The sequence below is a fragment of the Etheostoma cragini genome, chromosome 3 (genome assembly GCF_013103735.1).
Source record: "Etheostoma cragini isolate CJK2018 chromosome 3, CSU_Ecrag_1.0, whole genome shotgun sequence".
Classification (NCBI taxonomy): domain Eukaryota; kingdom Metazoa; phylum Chordata; class Actinopteri; order Perciformes; family Percidae; genus Etheostoma; species Etheostoma cragini.
The window spans coordinates 13,172,188-13,199,198 of record NC_048409.1 but is presented as its reverse complement, the minus strand read 5'-3'; the positions used below and the strand labels follow the sequence as shown (position 1 = coordinate 13,199,198).

General features: G+C 39.6%; 2 protein-coding genes across 2 annotated transcripts in view; both read right to left on the bottom strand.

The window, feature by feature from the left end:
- The window catches only part of ankk1 (ankyrin repeat and kinase domain containing 1), a 9,942-nt gene extending 4,356 nt beyond the window's left edge, over positions 1-5,586 (bottom strand). The window contains exons 1-7 of the mRNA XM_034867932.1: positions 5,256-5,586; positions 4,698-4,980; positions 4,430-4,581; positions 4,066-4,115; positions 2,462-2,617; positions 1,422-1,546; positions 119-152 (exon numbers count right to left, since the gene is read on the bottom strand). Coding sequence (XP_034723823.1) covers positions 119-152; positions 1,422-1,546; positions 2,462-2,617; positions 4,066-4,115; positions 4,430-4,581; positions 4,698-4,980; positions 5,256-5,437 — 982 coding nt within the window. The 5' untranslated portion in view covers positions 5,438-5,586. The remainder of the gene's footprint in view (positions 1-118; positions 153-1,421; positions 1,547-2,461; positions 2,618-4,065; positions 4,116-4,429; positions 4,582-4,697; positions 4,981-5,255) is intronic.
- A 7,846-nt stretch (positions 5,587-13,432) lies between these two features.
- Positions 13,433-18,769, bottom strand: LOC117942533 (uromodulin-like 1). The gene is made up of 5 exons (XM_034868038.1): positions 18,550-18,769; positions 17,305-17,538; positions 15,589-15,745; positions 14,368-14,497; positions 13,433-14,060 (listed from the first exon to the last, which is right to left on the bottom strand). The coding sequence occupies exons 1-5, from the start codon at positions 18,753-18,755 to the stop codon at positions 13,873-13,875; spliced, it is 915 nt and encodes a 304-aa protein (XP_034723929.1). The 5' UTR covers positions 18,756-18,769; the 3' UTR covers positions 13,433-13,872.
- Between the last annotated feature and the right edge of the window lie 8,242 nt (positions 18,770-27,011).

The following is a 27,011-nucleotide window of genomic DNA, read 5'->3' as shown; positions in this document are numbered from 1 at the left end:
CCCCCCCCCCCCCCCCGACTTTACATTTCCATACTTGGAACAGCACTGTAAATATCAATTATTAAATGTCAACCCTCCAGGCTTGTACTGGATTGAACATAATCTTTTATGTGTTTACCTGAGGGAAGGCCAGGCACCTCAGGCAATGCAATCTAAGATGGAAAAGAGAACAGAAATAGTATTAAAGTTATTTGCTGTGACATCAATCATCAAAGCACTGTATCTGAGCATGGCTGTTTCGGGGCTTGCCGCAAACTTTTAATCCCAAGGAATACGTGCGCCTAAGTTGAAAGATTTAGAAGCACATTCAAATGTATCAAATGTTTTTCTTTAATAAAAGGAATAGGTGAGGACATTTACAAGCATAGTAATTTCATTTATTTGAATAGAAAAATTATACTAGGTTTTTGATCATTTCTGCTTCAAATATTATTTATTAATGATGTAATTATTTATACTTTAAACTGTATATGGTTAATTTATTTTCATTGCATAACAAATGTCCCACTGAATCCAGTCCAACCTGGAGAATTCAATACAGTCAGCTATAGAGTGACATACAAAAGGTAAGCGCCATTACTGTTGGTGCATAGTGATACTTGCCCTATGTTTACAGACATTTTTTTCAAACGACACTTGCAGCTAAAAATGCCACTCATGTTACAGGATGAACCCAACTGACATTAGCAATCACCTGGATTTTATTCTTGCGTCACTATGAAGTAGCAGTTTTTATTTTTAGGGAGATACCTCAACAACTATTAGTTGCCATGAAAAGTGGTAAAGATTTCCAGAGGTGCGTAGAGGATGCATCCTAATAGCTTTGGTGATCCCCTGACCTCAGATGATACTCTAGGTCTAGCGCAAAATAATCTAACGCAAAACGACTGCCATTCTTGCAAATGTTTGAATGCTACCACGCCAAACTGAGAGTCAACATGATTAACATTATACCTTCCTGTGAAATGTGAAAACAAAGTGGCAACGTTTGTAGTGACAAACCTACAGAGAATTATCCCCCGTATCCGCAGTTCCTCTCGGCTTTACAGAGCATTGGGAGTTACACCTCATTGTTTTGCTGTTCGGCTTTACTGTTGGGTCCACTCTAATACTGTTGTTCCACTGTACACTACCTGCTCAGCACCAAACAGCAGTCAGAACAAGTTAGCAACTAGCTGGTGTATCAAGTCAAAACGTTTAAGTCAACGTTGTTCACAACTGCCATCACGTGGCCAACAAATCAGATGAAGTGTTACTGTGCCTAATTACATCCTCACAGAGCCTCTACTATTTTTGTTGTGTAAACTGCATTACCTTTTTCACATTTTTCCTTATAATATATTTGACCTAAGCAGCTCATTATGCCAAATGTGGAGTAGATACTGCAGTTTAATTCAAGAGGAGCATCGAGCACAACTAACTTTATGCATTGGGTGAACCAGCCAAGGATATTCCGATTCTTGTCCCTCTACCCCATTTTTGTGACATTGGATTGGTCCTGGAGACTTCAGGACTTTACTCAGAGCCTCCGTTTTCCTCACAGTGTCTGCAAACAAAACAGCCGTCACAGAAAATGTAATTTATAGATCATCTCACAGTTGGATCACTCCAGAGAATGAACGGTCATGCATGAATTAGGCTACCGGTCAATTCATTCATACGTAAGGTAACAAGGTTTTGGAAGAGCTGCCGTTTATGAATAAACATGAACTTTGTATTCATTAACACAACTTCTCAAGCCACATGGTTTCTGTGTTTGGTACATTTTTGTTTTAAAGTGTGGACCAAAAGAAGGAAGTGAAGGGAAGTGCCAAATGCCTTATTGCAGCAGATTAAAACACTGATGTTTCAACATGATGTGAAAATGTCTGTTTTAATCATTTGGCACTTGTCCTTCCTTTTAGTGTGTGAGAGTCTGTTTGGTGCACATTAACACAGTTTAATAGCATTCGTTGATGTTTTATTTTGACAATCTCATTTAGGTAAAAACCAATTGGCTTAATTTTGGCAGAAATATTTAGTGTAACATTAAAATGACAAAATCAAAATTATACACATCAGACACATTTGACAAATTACTGTATCTTTCTATTGATGCAGCCCAGATATTGATATGTGTGTGCTATGATCTTTTAAAAGATGTATTTAGTTTCATTTTTAGGGCAGACTGGCGATAAACCAATGAGCTTTGAAAATTCAAGTATGTCATTATGCTCGAGCTTCAGGATTTTTACATTTTATTTAAATTGGTGCAAAATGTTAAGTAATCATGATCCATCTCACTTACATTACTTGAATCTCATTATATAACAGACAATAGTGTTCTTTTTCATTGCAATCCATTTAGAAAATCAGCTTTTTCTGTTAAAGAGCATGAATTTCAAAGAGCTACAGTTGAGAGTTTTAAATACAAATTAGAAAGTTGGCGTGGAACTTTTTTGTTGTCTTTTGACTTCTGCACCTGAGAACTGTGGCCTCTTCCTGTGATCCTGGTCCCAGCACTGCCTCATGATATTGATCATCTGATCACACTCACGTGGCTTCTGTTCGGGTATCATCTCCACACAGGGTCTCTTACCATGTGACACCTGTAAGAGCACTGTGGTCATACAGCACCCTGGGGCCAAATAGATGTCAAAGGTTCAATGTACAGTAGAGCAACACAATGACACAGTATAACATTAAATCAACACACCACACCGGTTTATGTGAAGATACGAGTTTCAGGCTGTGATTTTTACAGTTTTCGCACTTTTGCGCAGAAAAAGAAATAGCATTTTAGTGAGCTGTAGCTGATCTCATGAAATGGTGTGTGTGTATGACATGCCAACTCGTATGCCATTGTTGGCGTGTTAGCATTACACATACTCGTTTTGTAGTGTGTGTATCAAAGCCATTGAGTTACCTTGCGATGGTGTGTGAATTTACGCGGTTGCAAGTAGTATGAAAGGCCGAAAATCCGCGTATGGAGGCTTGACGGGTTGGCGTATGCGTAAAACCAAGGACTTTCACCAAGAAGATCGGGATCATGTCACGTTTCCTAAACTCGCTTACTTCTTTTACTAAAGCAACCCTGTTCTTCTTTTCCGAAACCCAGCCCTGTTCATCTTTTCAATTCAATTTTATAGTATCAATTCATGACAAGTTTTAAGACACTTTACAGATACAGTAGGTCTAGACCACATTCTATAATTTACAACACCTAACAATTCCAGTAATTCCTGAATGTTTTCTTCTTTTACTAAAGCCATCCCCATTCTTCTTTTCCTAAACCCAACCGCTTCTTCCTTTCCTAAACTCAACCGTTGCTTCATACATGTTATTTTTGCGATAACAGGGCAAGTGGCGAAAACACGGCATGCCAAGGGAAATGCATGTGTACGCCCGCTGTATACAGCACAGACATACACGCAGGTAACTCAAAACATGTACAGATAGCACTCCCCTTGGATTAAGAAAGTTGGCAGGTAACGCAAAGTCATAATGCCGTGTTGGCCAATTATGTTTTGACCTAGTATCAAAATCTGGTCTGAGTGGGTAGGAATGCACCCAGCACATATTGAGTTTCATGTTAAATGGACAGAGTGGTATCAATATTGTATAACACTGTGCAAGAAAGCCAAAAGGGCATTTCCCAAAATTTCAAACTACTTCTTGAAAAAGTTAGCTTGTGGCCATTTTTAATTAAATAAAACAAAATATAAGTTCCAAGTGGCAGTTTAGGTTTAGACAAGGGCTGGATTTAAAAGGTTTGAAAACCGTTGATTTAAGATCAAGGTTTCAGTCATTGTTACCAAAGGTTTGTTGCTAAAAGGGACAAACACTAACCATGACTTCATGAGTAGCATAAATTAAATTAACGTTCCCAATATGCATATGTCTATCGTTGAAACCTTTGCATCTACATGTGCAAACCTTTTTTTAGCATTTTATTTAAATGAAATATTGAATATCTATTAGTAGACATTACCACATGTGTGCTATGCAGTACAGGTTTACAATTTACCTTTGCAATAATAGATTGGTTATGAAGATGGGATGCATTTTAAATGAATTCATCCCTACCTGCGTATGGTTTCTGCTGAGAAAGAATCTCCCACATCACAATTCCAAAGCTGTACATCGAAGCAGAAAGAGGCACCTCAGTCATAACTTTTTCACTTTTGCATATCCTGCATAAAGTGAACAATATGGCAGTCCCACTTCTATAAAAGTAGCTCTATAAAAAACACAAAGCTTTTTAGGAAAACAAAACCAATACATATAAAATGGTAAGAGAGAGGGAGTCCGACATGAGTAAAGCAAGTCCCACTGACTTGGGATGGATTACAAATATACAGTGCAAAGTTACTGTGCAAATTGTACATTAAATCGGGGGGGGGAGAAAGCAGTGAATCGCTGAGTTTTGAAAATGCCCTTGGCGAGTCACCTGTAAACATCAAATGTTGTTCCTGGAGGATCGAGGCACTGACTGAACGTCTCTGGAGGAATGTAACTTATGTTCCCTCTTGCTGTCAGATGCTCCACAAACAACTTACTGTCCATGCCCTCTTCCCAGTGGATTAAACCAAAATCTGAAATCTTAGTAGGAAAACAAGAATTTCAGAGTTATACAGAATGAGCATGCGGAGCCCGGAAATGTCAAGCGTTCACTGTAATGAAATCTTATCATTTTGTTTTCTCTGAGTTTCACTGACCTTGATGTGGAGACAATCATCTAGTAGAAGGTTGGATGTCTTAAGGTTAAGATGGAGTAGTGGAGGTGTCATGCTGTGAAGGAAATCCATTCCCATAGAGGCCTCATGAATCATCTGGAACTTCTTTGGCCACATCAAAGTGTGACTGGCTAGGAGATTGTTCAGCGATCCATTACTCATGTGCTCCATCACCACAGCAGACGCCTCACTGCACAGTCCGTAGATGGACACAACGTTCTTGAATTTCACTTTGGCTATGTTGGACGCCTCGTCTATTGTTTTTCTGTGATGGAAAACAAATGTTTGTTATGCTTTATCTTATTATGGTTATTTGCTTTGGGCATTAAATGGGTATTTTGAACTTTTACCACAGGTATGTCAAACATCGTAGAAGTGCAAAGACTAATCAAACCACAAGATCTTTGGAATGTGCAATATTAATTTTAAAGTACACAACTGTGCCAACATGCTAAGAAATTGCTGTAAATTCAGACAGTTGCTTGTACCTGACTGCGAGATGATGACAATTTGTGCTAGTTTTTAAAATTTAAATCCTACCTGTAAATGTTTGCACATAACGTTGTGTGAAAGCTCTTCAGGGCACATTTTTCCCGCTGGCGTTTAAGCCTGACCTGGTACACCTGACCAAATCTGCATTCAGCCACCTTAATCCAGTCAGCTTCAAAGTCGTCTTTCTTGAAGTTCCTGAACTGCCCAGGAGATCCGTCAAGGCAATCCATGAACACCTCCGTGACACTCGCTGTCTTATCCTACAACAAGGATCAAGGTTTATCCTCTTGTCTCGTGTGGGAAAGAAAAAGTCGTAGAACATAGATACTCATAAATATCAGTGGCAGCTGACTGTGTGTAAGGCATGTGGAGTCACGCAGTTGCTAGACTACTTTGTCCGTTCGTGGGAGGAGCTGAGGCACAGAACTTGTTTGCACTACAATGTTGCAAAGCTGGTTTTTAGCAGGCAACACATGCCTGACTGCACTCGTCATACTCCTGAAAGGAAAACTAAGATTCCTAAGAAATAAGTTGATTCAGCACCAACAGAGCATCAGGTAGGATAGTTTGTAATTTGGGTCTATATATACAGTAAATAAACTTCCTAATGAATCATCCACTTCCATCAAACTGCACTTTAACAGGGCACTTAGCCCCCAACAGCTCCAATGGAACGGCTCAGTTTTTGGCGTGATATCAGATATTCGTCAAATTTCTGGAATACTGGAACACGCACCTGTTTTAATTATTGGGCATTGCTATTTGTAGGTTTATATGTATGTTTCTTTTTTGTGATATTTTTGTGATACAGTTTGTCAATATGTATTTGTGTTTGGTTTTTACCCCTCTTGTAATGTGTTGTGTGTATTTTTTATCTGGACCTTGAGTCTTTAAAATAAAAATAAAGTAATGAAAGGAAGTTGTATGTTTGATACAATACCAAAAATGTTCAGTTAAATCAATTCAAGAAAATTCTGTTAACATATTAAAATTCATAATACTTCTTATTCATGTACACTCCTAAACTACTTGGTAAATTGTATGGAAAAATGAATGTAATACTTTACTGGGCAAAACTCAAGCGTTCATTATGTGTGAAAGTATTTACTGTGACACTAGCAATAACTGAGCTTCATTTGTCTCATATCAATCATTAACAGTCAGTCTGGCTGGTCGTCCCTTAAACACAAACAACAGAATTAGATTAAAACCTTTCAAACGGAATTGTGTTCGGAGACTTATTGTTTTCAACAGAAAAAAATAAAAGGAATTATTTCTGTTAACTGTGTTCAGGGAAATTGTTTTCTGTTAAAAGATATTGCGTCGTTCTCTGCTGGAGCAGGTCATGGACTGTATTTAGCACTGTAAATTGTTTTTTATTAGATACAAATTTATTAATATGAATTGTGAATTTTGCATAGCCGCAAGCTGACTTTTTGGATGGTGTAGGAACTGTGATGTGTGACCTGCCTCGACCTAGTCCTTGAAATCGTGGATTTCCTCTTAACCACATGATTAAAGCTGGGCATTATTTCAGAGAAAAGCTTGTAACTGCCTGGCTTTTGAAAAAGGATTATCGTAATAGGAAGCTCATTCAAGAAAATGAGGAAACAAAGATGTCCTTTGCCCTCTTATTCCCACCTGCAGCTCTGTTTTATAGACTATTTAGTTATATTTTACCACCACTTAACCACCTTCACGGCTGACTTTATCTGAGAACATTAAAGACCTGTTTTGTTGCAATGTACATACATAGATAAACTCATGAGCATTTAAAGACACACACTCAAACATATTCATACAATTTGTTCCTCTGGGCCACTAGTAGCTTTGGCGTTATATATATATAGTTCTGTTAACAATAATAGTCGTGTTTATAAAAAAAAACGTGAATAATGCTCAAAATCCTTAGACTAGCTTTTAATTGCAATACCAATGCACTGAAAACAAAGCACATTCAATTTCAAATCAAAACATGACCAAAATTGATCAAGTTTGTGTTCTAACTTTACAGAAAGTGAAGAAAAAGGAATATTAGGCTGTTCAAGAAAATAGTATTTGGATTTTTCTTCACAAACTCAAACACATACATTCACCTACAGGATTATTGGGAACACCATACTAATACTGTGTTTGACCCCCTTTCGCCTTCAGAACTGCCTTAATTCTACGTAGCATTGACTCAACAAGGTGCTGAAAGCATTCTTTAGAAACGTTGGCCCATATTGTTAGGATAGCATCTTGCAGTTGAGATTTGTGGGATGCACATCCAGGGACCAAAGCTCCCGTTCCACCACATCCCAAAGATGCTCTATTGGGTTGAGATCTGGTGACTGTGGGGGCCATGTTAGTACAGTGAACTCATTGTCATGTTCAAGAACCAATTTGAAATAATTAGATCTTGGTGACATGGTAGAACTCTAGCATCAGCAAGGCGTCTTGAATTCAGTGCATGGGGGTCGTCGGACAAACTGTCCGCGGCCCCTAGACCCAAAAAGAACAATTTTGCTTGCATCGCTCCACAGAATGTTGCACCATTTCTCCTTTGGCCATTGAATGTGTTCTTTAGCACATCTCAACCTATTCAGTGAATGTCTTTTTTTTTTTCAGCAATGGGACTTTGTGGGGGGGCTTCTAGCTGATAGCTTTGCTTCACATAGCCTTCTTCTGATCATTACAGTACTTACAGCAAACTTTAAGTCGTCTTTGATTTTCCTGGAACTGATCATTGGTTGAGTCTTTGTCATTTCTGCAATTCTTCCATCCATTTGAATTGCAGTTGGACGTTGTTTCTCAGGTTGTTGAAGTCTTTTTGGCTGAGCAGCCTATACTTTTCTGCACTTCTTTGTATGTTTTCCCCTCTCCAATCAACTTTTTAATCAAAGTCCGCTGTTCCTCAGAGCATTGTCTGGAACGACCCATTGTGCTGAGAATTTCAGTGTGAAAGGCACTATGACCAGCATGCACAACAGTTGCTTCCTTCCTTCCTTAAATATGGGTCATAATTGTCACCTGTTTCTTCAGAGTCAATCCCCTCACTAAATGAACACAACGCTGCTATTATTTTGAACATTCCCCTTTTAATTACAGATTCAGTTACAGTAAGGAAAATAAGTATTTGAACACCCTGCTATTTTGCAAGTTCTCCCACTTAGAAATCATGGAGGGGTCTATGATTGTCATCATAGGTGCATGTCCACTGTGAGAGACAAAATCTGAAACAAAAATCCAGAAATCACAATGTCAGATTTTTAAACTATTTATTTGTATAATACAACTGAAAATAAGTATTTGGACACTTGAGAAAATCAATGTTGGTAATGAGATGTACAATTTTGTCTCTGTTAGTAGTTGGATTCTTACTGATTGTATGGGGTGGACAGGTGTCTTTATGCAGCTGACAACCTCAAACAGGTGCATCTAATTTAGGATAATAAATGGACTGGAGGTGGACATTTTGAAGGCAGACTAACAGGTCTTTGAGGGTCAGAATTCTAGCTGATAGACAGGTGTTCAAATAATTATTTGCAGCTGTATCATACAAAAAAACAGTTTAAAAAATCATACATCGTGATTTCTGGATTTTTTCTGGGATTATGTCTCTCACAGTGGACATGCACCTACAATGACAATTTCAAACCCCTCCATGAATTCTAAGTGGGAGAACTTGCAAAATAGCCGGGTGTTCAAATACTTATTGTCCTTACTGTACATAGATTGATCAGCATGCATGTCATGACTGTTTAGTGTGTTTGTTTTCTGTGATTCTACAACACTTACTAGTAAATTATTTGCCGTGGTGCAAATCTCCACCACAAACTCACAATTGCGTGCTACGCTCACCAGGCAGCTGTCCTCTTACTGTCTCCGTGTTTCTCTTGCTTTTATAAACTAAAAGTAAATCGGTACTCAATGTATGTCTCATGAGAGAGGAGCCACCGTTCAGGATTCTGCAGTCACATCTCTTCTACGCTTCTGGCTCTTTGTTTAGGATTTCATTTCAAAGAGATGGTTAGATTTTATTAAGAACTTTACTTCAATAGGATTTCCCCCCCTCCTTGCTCTTTTTAAATCTGCTGGCTCGCCCTGCAGGTATGTTGTAGCGAGAGGATGCACATCTGTGGGATGATTTGCATTTAGACATCCCATGGCCTGTGTCTGTGTTGCACACATAATAAAGGGAAAAGGCTGTAAACGTATTATTGTGAGACTGTATTAAGATTATAGATTAACTATATATAGAGCATATTAAAACACTGGATCTTTTCCTCTTAACTATGTAAATACCGTACATATCCACATTACTTATGTTTCTTAATATATATTTCTACTTGATATTTATACTAGTGATGCAACTACAACACAGAAAATCCCTTCGGGAATCAAGAAAGTATTTTTGATTCTGATTAAAAGTTATGTTTTTTTTTAAGATAATTTTTTGGGCTTTTCCACCTTGTAATTTTTGACAGGACAGTTAGGGGAAAGAGGGAAGACATTCAGGAAATCATCACAGGTCAAATTTGAACCTTAGATATTTGCATAGAGTCATAAACCTCTCAGTACATGTGCGCCTGCTCTACCACTGACCCTATCTAGGGGCGCTGTGGCTCAGTGGTAGAGCGGTTGCCTGCCAATCGGAAGGTTGGTGGCTCGATCCCTTGGCCCTGCAGTTCCATGTCGAAGTGTCCTTGGGCAAAACACTGAACCCTGAGTTGCCTCCAGTGCTGCGCATTGGAGTGTGAATGTGTGTGAATGTTTGTCTGATGAGCAGGTGGCACCTTGTACGCCAGCCTTGGCCGCAGTGTATGAATGTGTGTGAATGGTGAATGTATCCTGTATGATGTAAAAGCGCTTTGAGTAGTCGTTAAGACTAGAAACGTGCTATATAAATGCAGCACATTTACATTTACCTGACCACAATCTAAAAGCTGTTTAGCTGATATCTAACACATAAGCAGAATCCTAAAAAGATGAAAGAGCATCATCATTAACATATTTTGAATACATACACTAAAGCTACACTTTTTGTTGTTTTGTGTTGGGTAATATAAGCATCAACTTTTGAAATACAATATTCACCCAAACACCCTAACACTTCAACTCTCGGTATACATTCATGATAATAGATCAATTTAACATTCATTGACAGCCATAGTTTCATGCTTCGCTAACTCACACTATTATTTAGGACAGACTCATGGATTGATGTTCCAATGAAAACCAGGCACTCGTGATCAGATTCCTGATCGGCTACCTGAGGGGAGAAGTCTGTCTTCATTGATGAAGCCTACATCTCCCAGCTCAGCCAGTTGCATTAGCAGGCTCCCCCACGCTGGGTAAGCTGAGTGGCTGGAGCCAAAGGCTTTTCTATTGGCCCTCATGTCCTCTAATAACTAACAAGCTTAACTCCAGTGTATCTGATCTATATTCTGTGAGCGTAGAAGGTGCTTAACAACTGTAAGTTAACTCAAACATTAATTGGTTCCTGTGTATCTCTCAAGAGCAATGAACATTTTTAATCAAATCTGTATTTTATGCAGATTTTTTACCAGTATATTTCTGTAGAATTCAAAAGATGAAAAGATACGTGAGAGCGAGTAACAACACTGTAAATCATGACTTAGGCAGCTGAAGAAGAGCATGTCTAGGATTTGCTTGTGAGAGGAAGAAATTATAATATGAATATATATTTCTCTTTTGTGCACTGATTCAAATCCATTTCATCTAATTTTGAAATCTTAGGAGTTTTGCTTAAACCTCACACAATATACAGCATTATCTGTTTCCATGGATATAAATATATTTTGTATAAACTTTGCCTGCTGTGTTGACCTTGATTTACATTCATTAATTTCTATAGTGATGATGTGAAATGACCCTGAAGATTCTGGCTATAGCAACCCCTGCTAGCACAGTGCTCTAGGAGTTCTGCTTACATAGTTAAATTGCACCTTTTTAGTGAAAGCTGTGAACAACCAAATGAAAAGCATCTTTTATCTCCTCCCAAATGCCCTTGTTGTATTTCCTGTAAGTACTTTTTCTGTGGGTACATTAGCTTTCTGAAGTTAATATGTTGCTTATAGAAAGAGAATTAACTGTTTATTTACTGTGGGCTAATGGTATACATTTTACAATTTACTTTTTTTAGGTTTAGTTTACTGATTGAGGTACTTTTTTCTTCATTGGTGATTCTTTGTTTCTTCCTAGGATGAACCAAAAGGTAACTATTTTGACAGTTACAGTCAGGTTATGCTAGAATAGGACTAGTTTCTGAAAATAAGTAAGGCAAAGTGTGTGTAGTTGTTTTGAACGGCCAGACTCAAATGCAGGGCAATTATAGAAATGGGCTTAATTGCCGAATATTTACATATGGGGATAAAAGCACGCCTATTAACTATCTTCTCTGTAAGGCTTTCCTAGTGTTGCACTTAACCCTCTATTGCATAAGTTATTTTTTAAACATAGTAAAAATGTCATGATGTGTTTTTATTATTCCAGGATTCTTAAATAATGCAATTGCAACAACAACAAAAAACTTTTAAAATTGAAGGGGGGGTAGTTGGTGCCTTTCGCGCATTTGTGGAAAGTGCCAAAAAAAAACATTATTTCTTCAAAAAAAAGCTTTTATTGAAATAATTACCAAACAAATTCAACTTATATGTATCAAAAAGTATAGCCCAATGTGTTTACAGTCAAATTAGTTTAGTTTTAATTGTAGTTTTTGACAATTATTAATAATAACACTGTAATAAGTCTGTCATACACGTGTGAAAGAAGACACACGGATACAGTTTACTTGATTAGGGGCAAAATGAGCACAACACACTGACTACACTTCCAATTACCGAACTATATGGCTTCTGAAGAGAGATTTCTCATACATATTGTTCCTTTTAGGAAATCCCTATTTAGACTACAAGGGTCTATTGACTATAAATGTCAGTGGACCAACAGATATTTTGAGTGAGCCAACATGATATCCTTTGGAATAACTCATTTTTATTGGTGAGCAATCCGTTTACATTAGTGGGTAATTAATAATTTAGATAATATATTAATTACAAAATGGCTGGAATAACAGAATATAAATACATTTTATGTTTTTCTTTTAAAATATTATAAATAATTGCAAACATAGTGTTAGAGTAGCCTAAAGTTATAGTAATTCAATCTGAGTCCATCAGGCTAAATGTACACATTTTACGTAAATATTTGCTTAACGTTGCCATATGGCAACAAATTAATTTTAGCCTTTTACAGACAAACTATAGTATTTTAACTGGTTTAAAAGAGGAAAAATTAAAGTTTACTTTCCCCAGATAACAGTTGAATTTTTTGGTTTCAAAGAAATACTTCTAAAACCGAGAAAAACTACATTTTGGCTGATCCTGGAACTTGATCTTTAGTGTGGCACATGTCCGGAAAAGGGGCGGGGAAACAGGATTTTGTGGGTATGTAAAGTCATCAAATGAGTACCACTTCAAAATAAAAGAACTATCCACAGAAAAAAAAAGATGCATTTTATATGATTTACTGTGAAAAACACTAAGAAAAATAATTTGTTGCCATATGGCAACACCATGCAGTAGAGGTTTAACTGTAAACCCAAAAAGTGACATTTAGTTGTGAAGCGAATGAAAAAAAAAGAGCTTGAACCCTTTCATTTGGGATGCAGCAAGAGACATTGTTTTTAAGTTTGTAATCACTATTACTGAATTGTTAAAGTTTTCCAAGATTCTTTTCAAAGTTTTACAGTTGCTACTAGTGAAATTCACAAGGCCAACTGCTGCATTCAACCTCTATTGGAAGCGTGTTAAGCTCAAGCATAGTTGTGGTCCTGCACACATAGTGAGAAAGGAAGAATCGCAGTGTTATAAGTACATCATGTTCTTTCACTCATATCCTTAACATGAATGAAGTGATGTGTAAATAATAGAAATAGACAGCTTTTCATAATTTATATTATTCCATTGTAATGATAGAGGATCCAAGTCAGAAATTCAGAGCATAAATTGAAGTCACAGTCAATGATCATGCATTCATCCTGACTGGCAGTTCTGTAAAGGAACTGTTATATAGGTTATATATGCATTAAATTGTTAAATGTTAGATAGTGATTAAAGATTAACCTTTTTTACATTATTTTCCATTATCATATTACGATATTTGGATGCAATATGTCATTTTGATTGATAAAAAGAGTATTTGTGTTTTTCTCTAACCCAATGAAAGACATTTTCAATAAACAGTCGATCACAGCGGCTCAATATAACTGTCAAGCCAAGAATGCATGCATTATATTAAACCAGTATTAACGGGCTATCAATCTCAAACTGGGATACAAAGAGTATTGACTTGTTGCCACTGAGGGTAAATAAAGGGATCAGAGCATCTTTTCTATTGGGTGATGGTGTTTATTTTCAGTGAATGATAATAGACTGCGCATGGTTAAGTGTGAAATTTGACTGCAACAGCTGTGTCACCTATGAGAGGTGTGAATTGTATTGCTCCTCATCTAGTCTGGCCTGTACCGGCTGATAAGACTGCCCGCCGCTGCTCTACGGTTAATATGATTGACTGCTCCACTGTCTGTTGACTAATGTATTTGTTGGCAGCTATTTTGATGAAGACGTGATCAGTTTAATTGGCAATGGTTCCTCCTTGGTCAGGGTAGGATCAAGTCACCTCCTGGGCGCAGACAGCCACAGCAGGCCTGTGGTGGAGCTGCCGAGTGGAGCAGCCAGATCGCCCGGCGACGGTAGGCCAGCCACACCAGCAGCAGCATCACTGTGACAAGAGAGAAGCCAACCACCAGGCTGACGATGACCAGAACCAAGTCCAGCTCGGATGGATCTGGAAATCACAACGGAGAAGGCATCTGACTTGAGGCTACAGCCAAGATTTATTCATGCGCTATCCTCATGAATAAAAGATCAGTTTCAATTTGGCACCAGGACCGAGAAGACGCGCTTGTTGAGTAGCTTTCCATGATAAACCTTTTGATAGCTATATACACAAGGAGGAACTTATACGTTTCCTCCCCCAGTGCTATTGATAAATGGCATGGCCATCTCTCATTTCCTGTCTTGAAGCATCTCACATGCAGACCGTGTTATCTCAGAACAAATGTTTTTTGTTTTAAGCCACAGTTAATAATTACCTATCTCCCCTGGGAAGGTAGAATTGTTCACTTCTTTCAACATGGGACCAAATGATATTCGATTCCTGAGATTGGTAAGAACAGCCTCTGGACCCTCTAAGGAAAATGCACTCCTCTGCTGAAGGCACTGCTACAAAACGACAAAGGAAATATGTAGCATGTGAGTATGAAAAATGACAGTTAAGTAATGAAGGTTTTTGGAAGAAGGATGGCGTTCCTGTTAATCATCCAAAATAACTGGAACAGTGCACAGAAATAGTAACTAAAATAATACCGCTGCATATCTGATAAATACGTCTAAAAACCTCTTTTCCTAAGTGGTAGTTTTTATTTTAATGAAAGGGCAGGAACAGAAATCTTTTTCAAATAGACATCTGGAAATAGGCGTTTAACTTAAAAGCTACAGTCTTTCTTTTAATCTAAGCGGCCCAATCTTAGTCGGAGCACTTCAAACAAGTTAGTTGACATATAGTAGCTCACATATAAAAGAAATGTTTCAGGAAAAATATGTAGCCCGACGTCAATGGAAGCACACAAAGACAGTTGCGGATAATGTGGAAGGAGCGTTTAAACTGAGCATTGTCCTCTGTTGATACTGAAACATGAGGATACCCTAGTAGCCTCATCAGAGAGATTTAGGAGTGCTCTACAAAGGCAGACATCAAAAGGAGTTTCCAGAGGTTATCCTCTGTTTCACCTCCGCCCTGTGACATGTATTTGTCAGATGATTCAGTTTATAAATCAGAGACCTTGTTCAGGCAGTAGTTGGTATCAGCGTGTATTCTGTAACTTTACCAATACCTTATCTGACCCTCAGTGCAAAATGGCATGACAGATGGTTTAGGCTGGGCGTCTTTGGCTGTCAGCCTCAGTCAGTAAATCTCACTCTTGTCACATTAAGAACGTGGTTTCTGGCAGGCTATTTTAATAACCCAACACTCTCCCTTTTCACTTCTAATTTAGGATAATTATGTATCCTCTTTCTTGAAAATAATCTTCCTAGTTTTTCCATCATATTCGGCCATGTAGTCATTTACCTCTCTCCAGTTCATCACTCACCTGGGTTCCCCCCACCTCCCCCCCACCCGTCTACGTCAACCTGTTTGCTCCTCATCTGTTTTCACAGTGTCACACCCGGTGTCACTAAATTTAAATCACTCTCAGCCGCTCGTTCTCTCACCCTTTCACATTCATTACAGCGTGCATCCACTGCAGCCTTACCCTTTCGCAGTCAGATTGGTTCTTCAGGCAGACACTCAGATCACAGTGTAGGTACACTACAGAGTAATTAATCCTTTGGAAGAGATTGATGGTGAAGCTGGCACTGGTTGACAGGACACTGGGCAGCACTGTGATCCCCGCTGGCTCTGCTGCTAACCTGAGGCCCCGAACACAAACACAGTAAAACCTTTAGTAGAGTCATTTTTGCACGGAAAGCAAAAATGGTAAAACTGTGAATAACCTGCAAGAAAAGAGAAACAGCTGTCCCAAGCCATTAAATCTGTATTAATCAATAACCACGAAAGCAGGAAAAAAGGCAGCTTGCCATCAATATTTTATATTGAGTTGAGACCTTAAGCGAAATTAAACCCTTGGAAAAAGTCAGCTTTTACTTAATGTTGCTGTCACATTAGTATCATTACTCATGCTGCATAAAGTGAATAGGTTATGTATTTCAGTTCAATTTTCTTCATAGTTTAAATTCTTAACCAGTTATATCAGGACACCTTACAGAGAGAGTAGTTTTGACCACACTCTGTCATTTACAAAGACCCAACAATTCTAGTAGTTCCCCCAAGAGGAAGCATTTAGTGCGACAATGGTGAGGAAAAACTCCCTTTTAGGGAGAAACCTCAGACGGACCCGGGCTCTTGGTAGGCGGTGTCTGACGGTGCTGGTTGGGGGTGGGCTGAACAGTGGCAATAGTAGTCACAATAAAGATAATACAACAATGACTAGAAATAGTAGTGTGGTTGTAGTAGTCCGTGGCATAGCCGGGCGTAGCAGGGTGCAACAGAACAAAGCATGGCGTGCAGCAGGACCACCGGGACAGCTGCAACCAAACCCAAGGTATTTAAATTCAGCTTTATCGTCTCGAATGTTTTCATCAGTATGTTGAGGGTTTACTTTTATGATTTCAGGATGAAGAATGTTTTGCAGTCTCTCTTCATTCCACCTCACAGACATATTAAAAAGATTTGGCCTAGGTGTTCACACTTTAACAAGTGTTCTGTACAGATACACTGTAAAAACAGACAGCCTTTTCACAGTTTGACACATTTTAGATGCATTTATACCGCTGCCTTTTGAAGTGTGGAGGAGCACACTGAATTTCTATTTATCTGAGTGATGCTGGCTCAGAGAGATAACACCATCAACCTTCAGCGGCCCTCTGTTTACTAAGCAGAGAATATTTAGCTCTTAAAAATGAACCTGCAACTCCCTGGATTGATGAATTATAATAATACTGTTTCTCTAGTAAACAGGTTTGTAAGCAATGGCAGTCTGGCCAGGTGGTGTTGGTCCTGTTACAGAGGTTGAAAAGTTTATTGCATGCATTATTCATGCGTGCACTCCTAATATATGTTTCTAAAAACCAAAAGACAGATTTTTAACCATATATTTTGAAAACCTCCGTCCACTATGTGAAGCAGCATTTAAAAAATAAAAAAGCTGACAAGGAAAGACTAAAGTGCGTGCTTTTCACTTCATGAAATACAGTCCAGATGGCTTCACATAAATCAGTAAATGTACTGTCAATTTCCCACTGTGTACATCCTGTATTTGCTGCCTCTGCTCCTCTATATTTAGTTTAAATATTAAATTCTTTTTTTTTTGAGCTGCTTCTTTTTCCCCAAAATGAAAACACGGCGAAAAATACCCCTCTTAACTTTAAACAACACAACCTCTTCCCAGTCACTTTACTTTGCTGCATACCTGGAGAAAAGGCAGCAGGTAGAGTTGCTAAGGTCAGGCTGGATGTTCGGAGACAAGCAACATGAGGTGACCTCGAGGTTTACCCGACTGTTGTTTGTCTTCAGGTTGATAACCACTCTGAGGGTCCCCAAGGCAGGCACAGAATCCCCAGGCTCTACACCTCCACCCAGGTTCAGACTCATCTCTGCTGTGTAGTTCCCACTGCCACACAGGTCATCTGAAACTTCTGTTACACTGGAAATATAAATCATTGGTGTGTAATGTTTGTCTATACAGGTTCATATGTTATATTAATGCTGACCATGAAAAAAAGTTTGATTTAGCAGGTTTTTAAAGTTAAAAGATTAATTTCTTACTCTCCAGACAGCAATTTGTCCATTTGTTTTGCTGTATAATGAAACTCGGCTCCGAACTGAAGCTTGCTGAGATATGTAATCCATCACAGTGAATGATTTCACTGCTTGAATCCTTTGTCATAGTTGAGCAGGTACTCTTTCAGAACGTTCCTCAACTGACAATTCCGATTAGCTGCCCAACAGCGTCTTATTCAACGTAAACAAGAATCCACAGTCTCAAGCCACACAATGGTGCTTTGAGAGAACAGTTATGTTTACCATGTATCATATTCACCAGCTTTGTTTAGTGTGTGAACATGCTATCACTTGCTAATTAGCACTCTCCAAAGGCATGCATTTTGCAATTATTTAGTCAAAATCCAAAGACTAAAGAGCTGGTTAAAATAAGCTGCATGAAAAGTTAAGGGGTTACCAAGGTTATGGACTGACCGAGTCGCCTACATTGCCATTCCAAGAGTGATTTGGGGGGGTTTAGGCCCTTAATTTTAGGATAAATGATGACATGAAAGGGGAGAGAGGGGGGGGACGACATGCAGCAAAGAGCCGCAGGTCGAAATTGAACCCATGGCTTCTACGTTGAGGAGTAAACCTCATCTATGTGCTGTGTGTGCGACCGCTCTACCAACTGAGCTAACCCGGCCACGTTGTGCTGTTTTTTTGTTTTGATCCCCAAGCACCATGGCAACTCACAAAGTTAATACTCATAAGCAGCAGGGTCCTCAATATTGGATCATCAGAATTGCACCTGCTCGTTACCATGTGACTACCAATTAAGTGAACATAGAAAACAATTTGCTGTGATGGGTGAGCTACTTAATAGCATAACTCGTGCAAAGTATGGTTCTATAATTTGTTAAAGCATGATTAAAAAATAATACATTAATATTACCCAGAGAGATAAAGATGAGGGGAGGACTCTCCCCTGTGTGTGAGCCGTGGCAGCTCCGACTCGGACTCTGGTCCCGGCAGTAACAGCCTGCGCCCAGACGTTTGTACTCCCGGCTCTTCTTTAACCACAGCGCGCGCTGACCTGGTGGCATGTTGTGCCTCAAATATCTCAGCTTTGGCTGCTCTTCTATTTAATTGTGTTTTCATATTTTTTTCAGTGAGCAGTGTCCACTCTGTAGTCTTTACAATGTTATGTGCAGTAGTTTCTTCAGCTTCAGATAACATGACATCTGTTGCTACAGCCTCCTGAGCTTTAGAGGTCTCTCTGCGAGAGTGTATTTGTATTGTTTTCTCTTCAAGTTCCCCACTCCTCTCCAAATGATCAGTTTCAACAAGTACTCTCCATGTGTCAACAGTCATACCCTCGGCCTGTTTTGGGGTAGTCTCAACAGTGTCATGGTCAGAATCGCCGGTGGCTGGTGAAAGTACTGAATTTTCAATGTTGGTGGCCTGTGATGTAGCCTTTCCAGGTACAGGTCGGTCAGTGCTACAGTTACCATTTTCTGGTTTTGTGTCAGGACTGTGCACTGCACTTAAATGATCTCCTGCTGTGTTTCCGGCCTGTGATTCATACATTGTGTCTGAAGCAATATGATCAATCTCACCTGCTCCAATTGTTTCAGTTGTCACACTTGACTCAGTGCAGCAAAACTCTGTTGGCAAGATCCCCGTAAGTGGTACAGAATCAATCCCAGCCCCAAGGATCTTTTTAAGTAAGGCTTGGTTCTTAAGTTGGTCTGCTCCGTCCAACATATGTACTGTAGGAGTCATCTCATTTTGAGGATGTTTAGATTCAAAAGCACTCCTCGTTGTTGTGATATCTTCATATGATGCATTTTTAACTCTTTTCATTGTAGTAGATGTTGTGTCATGTAGCCTTTTCGCTCTGTGGGCAGCTTTTAACAAACCTTGAACACTCTTCTCCGGGTCATTGATTGGACGTGTCATAGCCAGCATACCAGGCGGGGCATGCTGGTTTTGTTCGGTCGCCTGAACAGAAATTTTACGCACAGATTGCTCTACACTCTGTCTTTCTGTTGTCTTTCTTCTTCTCACAGTAGGGGGGGGCTTGTCAGTAGTGGCAGTTGTGGGAGGCTCTCTCAGTGACAAAGGCTCAATATGATTATTGGACTGTTCCATATGTTCAGCTTGTGCAGCTTTAGATGACTTTGTAATAACAAACTGAACACTCTCTCTGGTAGTCAGCGCTGATTCATGAGCTTCTGTGGAAACAATGAGACCGCTTGTGCTAGCAATCGGTGCCAGAGACAAAAAGTCATCGGCTTTAGTAGTGGTTATCTGAAATTCAGGCGTGCCATTAATAATCCGGTCAGCAATCTGCTGTGTGGATATATTGCGGACCTTAAGGTGACTTCCTAAATGAAATTCCGGGACAGGGGGAGCATTGTCACCCGCAGTGGCCTGTGGTTTGAAAGGATCATGTTGTTTTTCAGTAGCATGAAGCTCAGAAATAGCCTTGCTTGTCACATCATTACCCTGTATTTGGGGTATTTTGGGCAGACTATCTGACCCAACAAATGCAGTGGTGCCAGTTTGATTATTTGTGTCAAGCACAAATAAAGCAAAATCATTTCTCTCAGACTTAAAAACTGCATCTATTCCCTGCTCGATCTTGTGAGTGCTCTGAATTGCTGACATGACGGGCTGAGTGCTTGTTTCATTATATCCTCCTAACTGGGAAAGCTGATTATTCTCAATGGTAGTTTTCACTGTATTGTTTCCATCATCTCTGCCATCTGCATTGAACAGGTCATTGCGCTTGTCATCATTAGTGATTTTTACTGCTTGCTTCTCAGTCTGTAATACAGACAAATAGTTGAGATCCTCAGTGGTACTAGCATGGTTTCTACTCCTGTCAATGGTTTGTGCTATAAAATGGGACCTGTTCTTTTCATCTTTGCTCTCTGCCATCTGTTTTGTAACTCCCACGGTCAACATATTTAGCACACTGTCATTCTCCTCTGTTTCATTTTCCTCATCAGCAGTCCCTAACAAGGACTCAGATTGTTCCCTGTCAGAGTTGGCCCTCAATATGTCTTTTTCTGAGGCCGATCTTGTTAGCCCCATCAGGCGATGGGTGCCAGGTAAACTGTCATCTCCAACCATCATGAGGTTTGGCAGCGGTGAAATGTTGCTGAAAGGAAATTGATCGTTCTTTGCTTTAGGGCTCATCGATGCCATTAAGGTCTGCACAGATCTCTGCTCGTTATCATCAACAGGACCATGTAAAGCATCTGAATGGGTCTTCTCTAATAGTTTAAATGAGCATGGCTGGCCCGAAGACATGTTAAAGATGGATGAGGCGGACTGACTTGTCTCAGGGGCAGATCGACTTTGTTGAGGCTGGCCTTTGGAGGTGTGGGCCACAGATGGCACTGCCGCAGCTATGGCTTGCCTGGTAGATGAGAAATCATACATCTGCTGGATCGGCGCAGGATTCACAGAAGAATATGTATTTATTTCTTTGACCGTGTTCGAGGTTAAAGGCTTCTTGACACTGGAATCAAATACACGCGCTGGTATAATCTGTGCTGCTCGCCCTCTCTCAATCATGGTCTTAAAAAGGGAATTTTCTCTCGAAACCAAATTACTGAATTTATGATCTGAGATGCTGTAAATAATTGATACGCTGAGAGTAGAGCTATTTGCTGTAAAGTGGGGCTGAGCTCTGAGGAACTCTGTTGTGATTGCCAGTCGTGGGGTTTTAGTCATACTTTTTAGTACAGGATGAGCTGATTTAGTTGCACTACTGTGCGGGGAAATTGTTTGCTTCAACGCAACGTTAAATCTTGAAGTGCTAAATTCAAATGCTTGAGAGAGTCGTGGGACACTTTTTGGTATGGCAGTCACAGAAAACATAGACTCAAGAACTTTGTTCCGGGTGCTTTCTTTAGAACGTGAAGATGTCTCTCCATGCTTTGTAAGCATAGCCATGTGTTTAATCTCTGTGTGGGGCTCTGTGGTAAAAGATGGCATTTTCGATAGTTTCGGGCTCTGGGATCTCAAAGTTGAGTGTAGCGGTCTGTGATTGCTTGTCACTTGATAGAAAAAGGGCTTATTTTTCATTTCCACAATTTTTGTAATATTTTCCCCAGGATAAATGTCTAGTTTAATTAAACTGCGGATGGGAGACAGGTTTGTAACAGTGTTCCCTTTGTCTCCGTTATGTTCTTTGGAATTAGTAGGAGGTCCAAGGGGAACATTTGTCATGTCCTCTCTCCCAATTTCTCTGTTGTGTTTAATGTCTTCCTCGCTCGCTTCTACCTCTCTTCCAGCCTCTGCTCCGGTCGTCGGCAAAGACTCGCTCTGTTTTTCTGCTACATCTTTGGTGGAAGTCTTTGTCACAGCTTTTTTTTCACCAACTGCGTCTCTTACTCCCCCTTGTCTTGGATAGTTGTCTTTTCTCAAAGTTACATCCTCGTCTCTTATTGTCCCTCCGCCTTCCTCTCTGCTTGATTTGACCTCATGATCTTCCATTTCATCCTCCTTTCGGTCTGCATTTCGATTTATATCTACTCTAGTGTTAATTATCTTTTCTTGTTTCCCCCTGTGTGTGTACAATAATTCTTCTCTATTGTTTACCAACTGTTCATCGTCCCTGCGATCTTTAACTTTCTGCAACTTTAGTATGTCTTTTGTCTCTTTAATTCCTTCACCCTGCTTGCCCTCTATCTTGAGAATCTCGTCTCCTGCAACTACAGTCAACACCTGCTTATTTTTATCTCCCGGCTTTAGATTATGGACTGTTAATGCATCTGTGATTAAATCCATGTTATATTTCACAAAGGAGTACTGTGTTGGTGCCTCAGGGTTATCATTGCTCACATCAAACGTCCTCTCCCAAGTGATTTTTGATTGACTCCCTAGAAGTGCGCTCATTGTCGGTCTCTCAGAGAATGACCGGCTTGATGGGGTTGTTGGAGTCGACGTTGAAACGGCATCGCCAAGGTTCCGTCTTGATTCAGAAAAAATCAACTTCACAGGCTCAACAACTTTACTTGTTGACGAGGTTGGACTTTGTGCTTCATTTGCTGGTCCCGAGGGGTCAACAGTAGACTCTTTAACAATGCTGTTTGCAGTGTTGAGAATGTCTGTCAGGTATCTCTTTGTAGTTACGGATGCAAACTTGATGGCAGAATTCTTTAGTAACAAAGTCAATATGGGTTCTTTGGTCTTAGAGCTTGGTTTGGCGGTTGTTTGGCTCCTCGCCACAGAGATCAAAGAATCAGCTCTACCTGTCACAGAGGGAGACTCAGGAGTGCTTTGCCTACTAAGGCTGAATGATGCTATTGCACTAGAAGCCTCAACTGATTTCATTCTTCGAGTTGGATGTGATTCAGCGCTTTGATCACCGTGTGGTAGAACACTTTTCTGAGTGCTGGTGGGAGTTTCAGTGACATCAGTCGAATTGCTGACTGACCCACTGCTGATGTCCAAAGGTTGGTTTTGGACAAATACATTTTTGAAGTTTGATGAGAGACTGTGGGAAGCATTTTTGTTATGCTTACTGAAATAAACCAGTTTTGACTGTGGGTCCCCGATGCTCACCTTTTTGTCAAGCATCTCTTGTTTCCTCACAGTAGGGAGTGACTTTGATGAGCGATAAGGCGCGGGGGTTGCTGAAATCTGTCTCTCTGTGAGCAAGGTTTCACTTGAAGAGGTGTGCCCCGATTGTTTCTTGGTGTCTTTCTGTGTTGCAGACGACACATCAGCAGGAGAAAAAGATTTGATTTGGGAGCCGTTCATAATGCTTTGACTATGATTCACAGTTCTATTGTAGGATAAAGGGGGAAGTGTCGGCTTGTAAACCAGTTGTTCCCTCACTGCAAAACTGGTATGCTTGGTAATGTTTTGCCTACCGATGTCTCTGTTCAGCATGTCTTCTTGTTCTCCCGCTTGATGGTGTGAACTGGGTAACGAGGATGTAAATGGGCCTAAATCTAAAGTGAGCCCCTCTACACTAAGAGAGTCTGATGAGCCCTCAGGGGACAGTGCAAGCAGAGCCACATGTTTCTCAGTGGACGCCGCTCTCAGATCTTTCTGGCAGGTCAAACACAACTTTGTCAAGGTGTTTCCTCTCACTGGCTCTTCTGCTGTATCGATGCGGAAGATGGATTGCACGGTATCAAACGGATACTCATTCCTTTCCAGCTTTGAAATCCCCGTAGTGTCCTTGACTTGAGGTTGTTTGTCATTATTGTCAGTACGCAGCACAGCGAGGTTATCAATTACACGAGAATGAGATGCAGATAGGATTGGAACTCCCGGCCTTCTGTCAGCAGATGCGAGAGTAACAGAGTCAGTGTTTCTCTGATTCCTGTTATCAAGCAGAGTGTGAAGCCAAAGAGAGGCTTTCCTGGCATCTGTGGACAAATAGACCGCTGGCTCGGAGGTGCCATTCATCATTGATTCAAATGGAGGTTGTGTGGAAGAGAAAAGGACCTTATCATAATTTGAAATAAACGGGTTTTTTGATTTAGTGTGAATCCTCATATCTGATGGAGAGTTTTGCCCATTTCTAGAAACAAAGCCGCTCGTTGATGCAATTACAGCCAATTCTTTTGTAATTTGTGTTCTCTCATAAAAAGCTGTTGGTCTGGTGTCAAACACGACCGCCTCTGGAAACTTGGCAGTCCCTGCAACTGCAGTGTGCTGATGTTTTTTCTCTGTAGGTATTGCTTCCATGCCATGACCAATCGTGATATCCTTCTTCAAAAGCCGATCTTTTGTGACAGTTGTGTCTTTTGTTTGTTCTGTGGTGTAACCTTGGAAATCTTGTTTTTCTGCCCAGACTACAAAGAGAAAAAGAACACACGTCACTCAAATTTCTTCCCTGAGCCAAGCTGTCCTTCCTAAAAGTATCATGTAGCATAAAACTAAAATTGAGAGTCATTAGTATTGTAGATCCATGCTGTTTCTGTCACATGTGCTACATCTCAAGACTCAACTAAAATGTTTAGCCATTACTATTTACTCAAATTAGTCCCAATTTAACAGCTATTTTCTGGTTATATTAATCACGTTATATGTGTCATTGTTTATTTATGTTGATGTGTGTAAGTACCTGGCAGAACGCGGTGTGAAAAATTCCAAATAAACTATATCAGGAGATTCATTGATATTCTACACATATAAGGTTAAACATGCCTTTATTGTTATTCACCAAGAAATTAAATTAGCCATCTGCACTTCTATGGGCCACGGTTCCCTGATTGCTGTGTTACAGGTGCAGATTGCACTGATGAGCTACATCTGTGGAAGAAATCTGGCTTTTGTCAGGAGACCGGGCATGGTCAGCTACTTGAGTTTTTTTTCCTTATTCTTTCCAACCCAGGAAAGAATAGTTAGAAGAGAATAGAAGAGTACGTTGTTCTGATTGTTTTGGTTGTTTAACTTGAAAAACATTTCTTAAGCAGACTACTATCGTGGTCTCCCTTTCTTTTTCACCATCTGACAGCCGGGCTGTAACAGCAGTCAAGTTGTTTCACAAACTACTAGCTCAAGACGTGATCGGATGTGAACTCTAACAATGTTTTGATGATTGGAAGGAGCAGTTTTGCCGCCACCTCATTTGTGCACCCTCAGTGATTGTGGACACTTAGAGTGTAAGCTGATCAATTAGGATGCTTACTAATTAGGCAGTATTTTTAGATGTCTGCATCATTACAGCTACAGTGTAAAGTACAGTCCACTGGTAGGCAGTAGGAGTGACGCTAAGATGTAAAATACTATCAACATGAGCAGTTTTACATGCGGTAATCTAGTGCTGCACAAATTTTAATAAAGAGAGGGAACTGAAGTAGCTTTTGCGTAAACGTTAAAAAAGAAGCCGGGATTTTGCAAATCATTGCTGCAATGTGTTTGATAGATAGCAAAACAGATAGTTTACACTCAAATCTCCACAGGGTACATTTAATCATCTAAACCCTGTTGTGGCAGATGCAAAGTCAAAGGAAAAATGGTAGTGATGTTCACAGCACTCGGTATGTGTTTGATGGCTGTGAAATAACATCTTTGAGTTGAGATGTTTGTTTATTGTAGCAGTCATATTTGGCAGTTTTCATATTAAATGAATTTGTGTAGGCAATTTCACATCTGATCATGTCCGTTGTCAATTTAGATAATGACTACACCTCTGTTGTATAAGATGCTATATCAAAACAGACTGTGTGGGAGGAAAAAAACAAATTATGTTAACCCAGCTGTAAGTGGTTAGAAGCTTCTCTTTACAGTAATGAGAAGACAGAGTAGTAATCAACCACGGTGGGAGGCAGCCCTACAGACTTACTTATGAAACAAGTTGTTTCTGTTTTTGTTGTAAAGTTCTTTTTATTTATAAATGCCTTGTCAAAGTGAAAAGGACAATTGTGTTGCTGCTATTTGACTATAAATGTAAACTGCAGGTAAAATCCTTTATATGTATGAGAAAAAAAATAAGGGAGAATCCAGAAAAATGTCCTCATGTGTCACTGTTTGTAGATGCGCTAATGCATTTATCTTCGGGGCTGTACATCTCATTAAAAGAGAACTGTGAAAGTACCTTAAATTAAGAAATGAAAGGTGTATGTATTTATTCAACATTTACATGCAGATGCACAAATGAGTTGGAACATACTGTATGATAGGTAATTACTGTAGCTACAATAATAAAGAAAAAATAAGCACATACCTGAAAGCAGGAAAAATCCTAGCGTGGAACAGTAAAACCTCCTCATTTCTGTTCAGTGTTGTTTATGATGATACAAGCCCCAGTGAATAAGTGTTCTTATTACTGTTAAATCCAACTGAGCAGAAGGTATCAGTTGTTTGCAGACACGCACAAGTGGCGTCATCCGTTACAGGGGGCTTTTCTCCTCTGCAGTTCATGGATTAGATTTCTCTGTAAGCGTTTCTTTTTACAGTCACTGCCGGTACGGCGTAGTCAGGTACAAAAGATGTTACAGTGTAAAAAATCCCATCTCAATTTAATGTACTCATTTATTTTTTAACTATGATATTCTTAAACTATTTCAAGGGTGGCACAGACTAGTGCTAACATTACTGATATTAAAAAAAGCATTATGACACCTTATTATCTGCTCTTTAACTCAGTGATTTGAAAAATAACTCAAACTGAAATTTTAAATGACAAACCCTGGGATTAATTTCTACTTAAAGCGAGTTGCATCGAAATGCCATATTCTATATTGTCATTCTATATTGTCATTGTCATTCTGTATTGTCATTGTCATCCCTAGAACTACGTAACTATCATGGCTAAAAACGTAACATCACCTAAGGTCTAAAAACCATCTGTTTTCCGCATTGTTGATGCCTGCCTTTCCCAAAAAAGCTTTCCAATCACAGGTTGGTGCAAAATTGCACATAGCCTGTACCCACAAA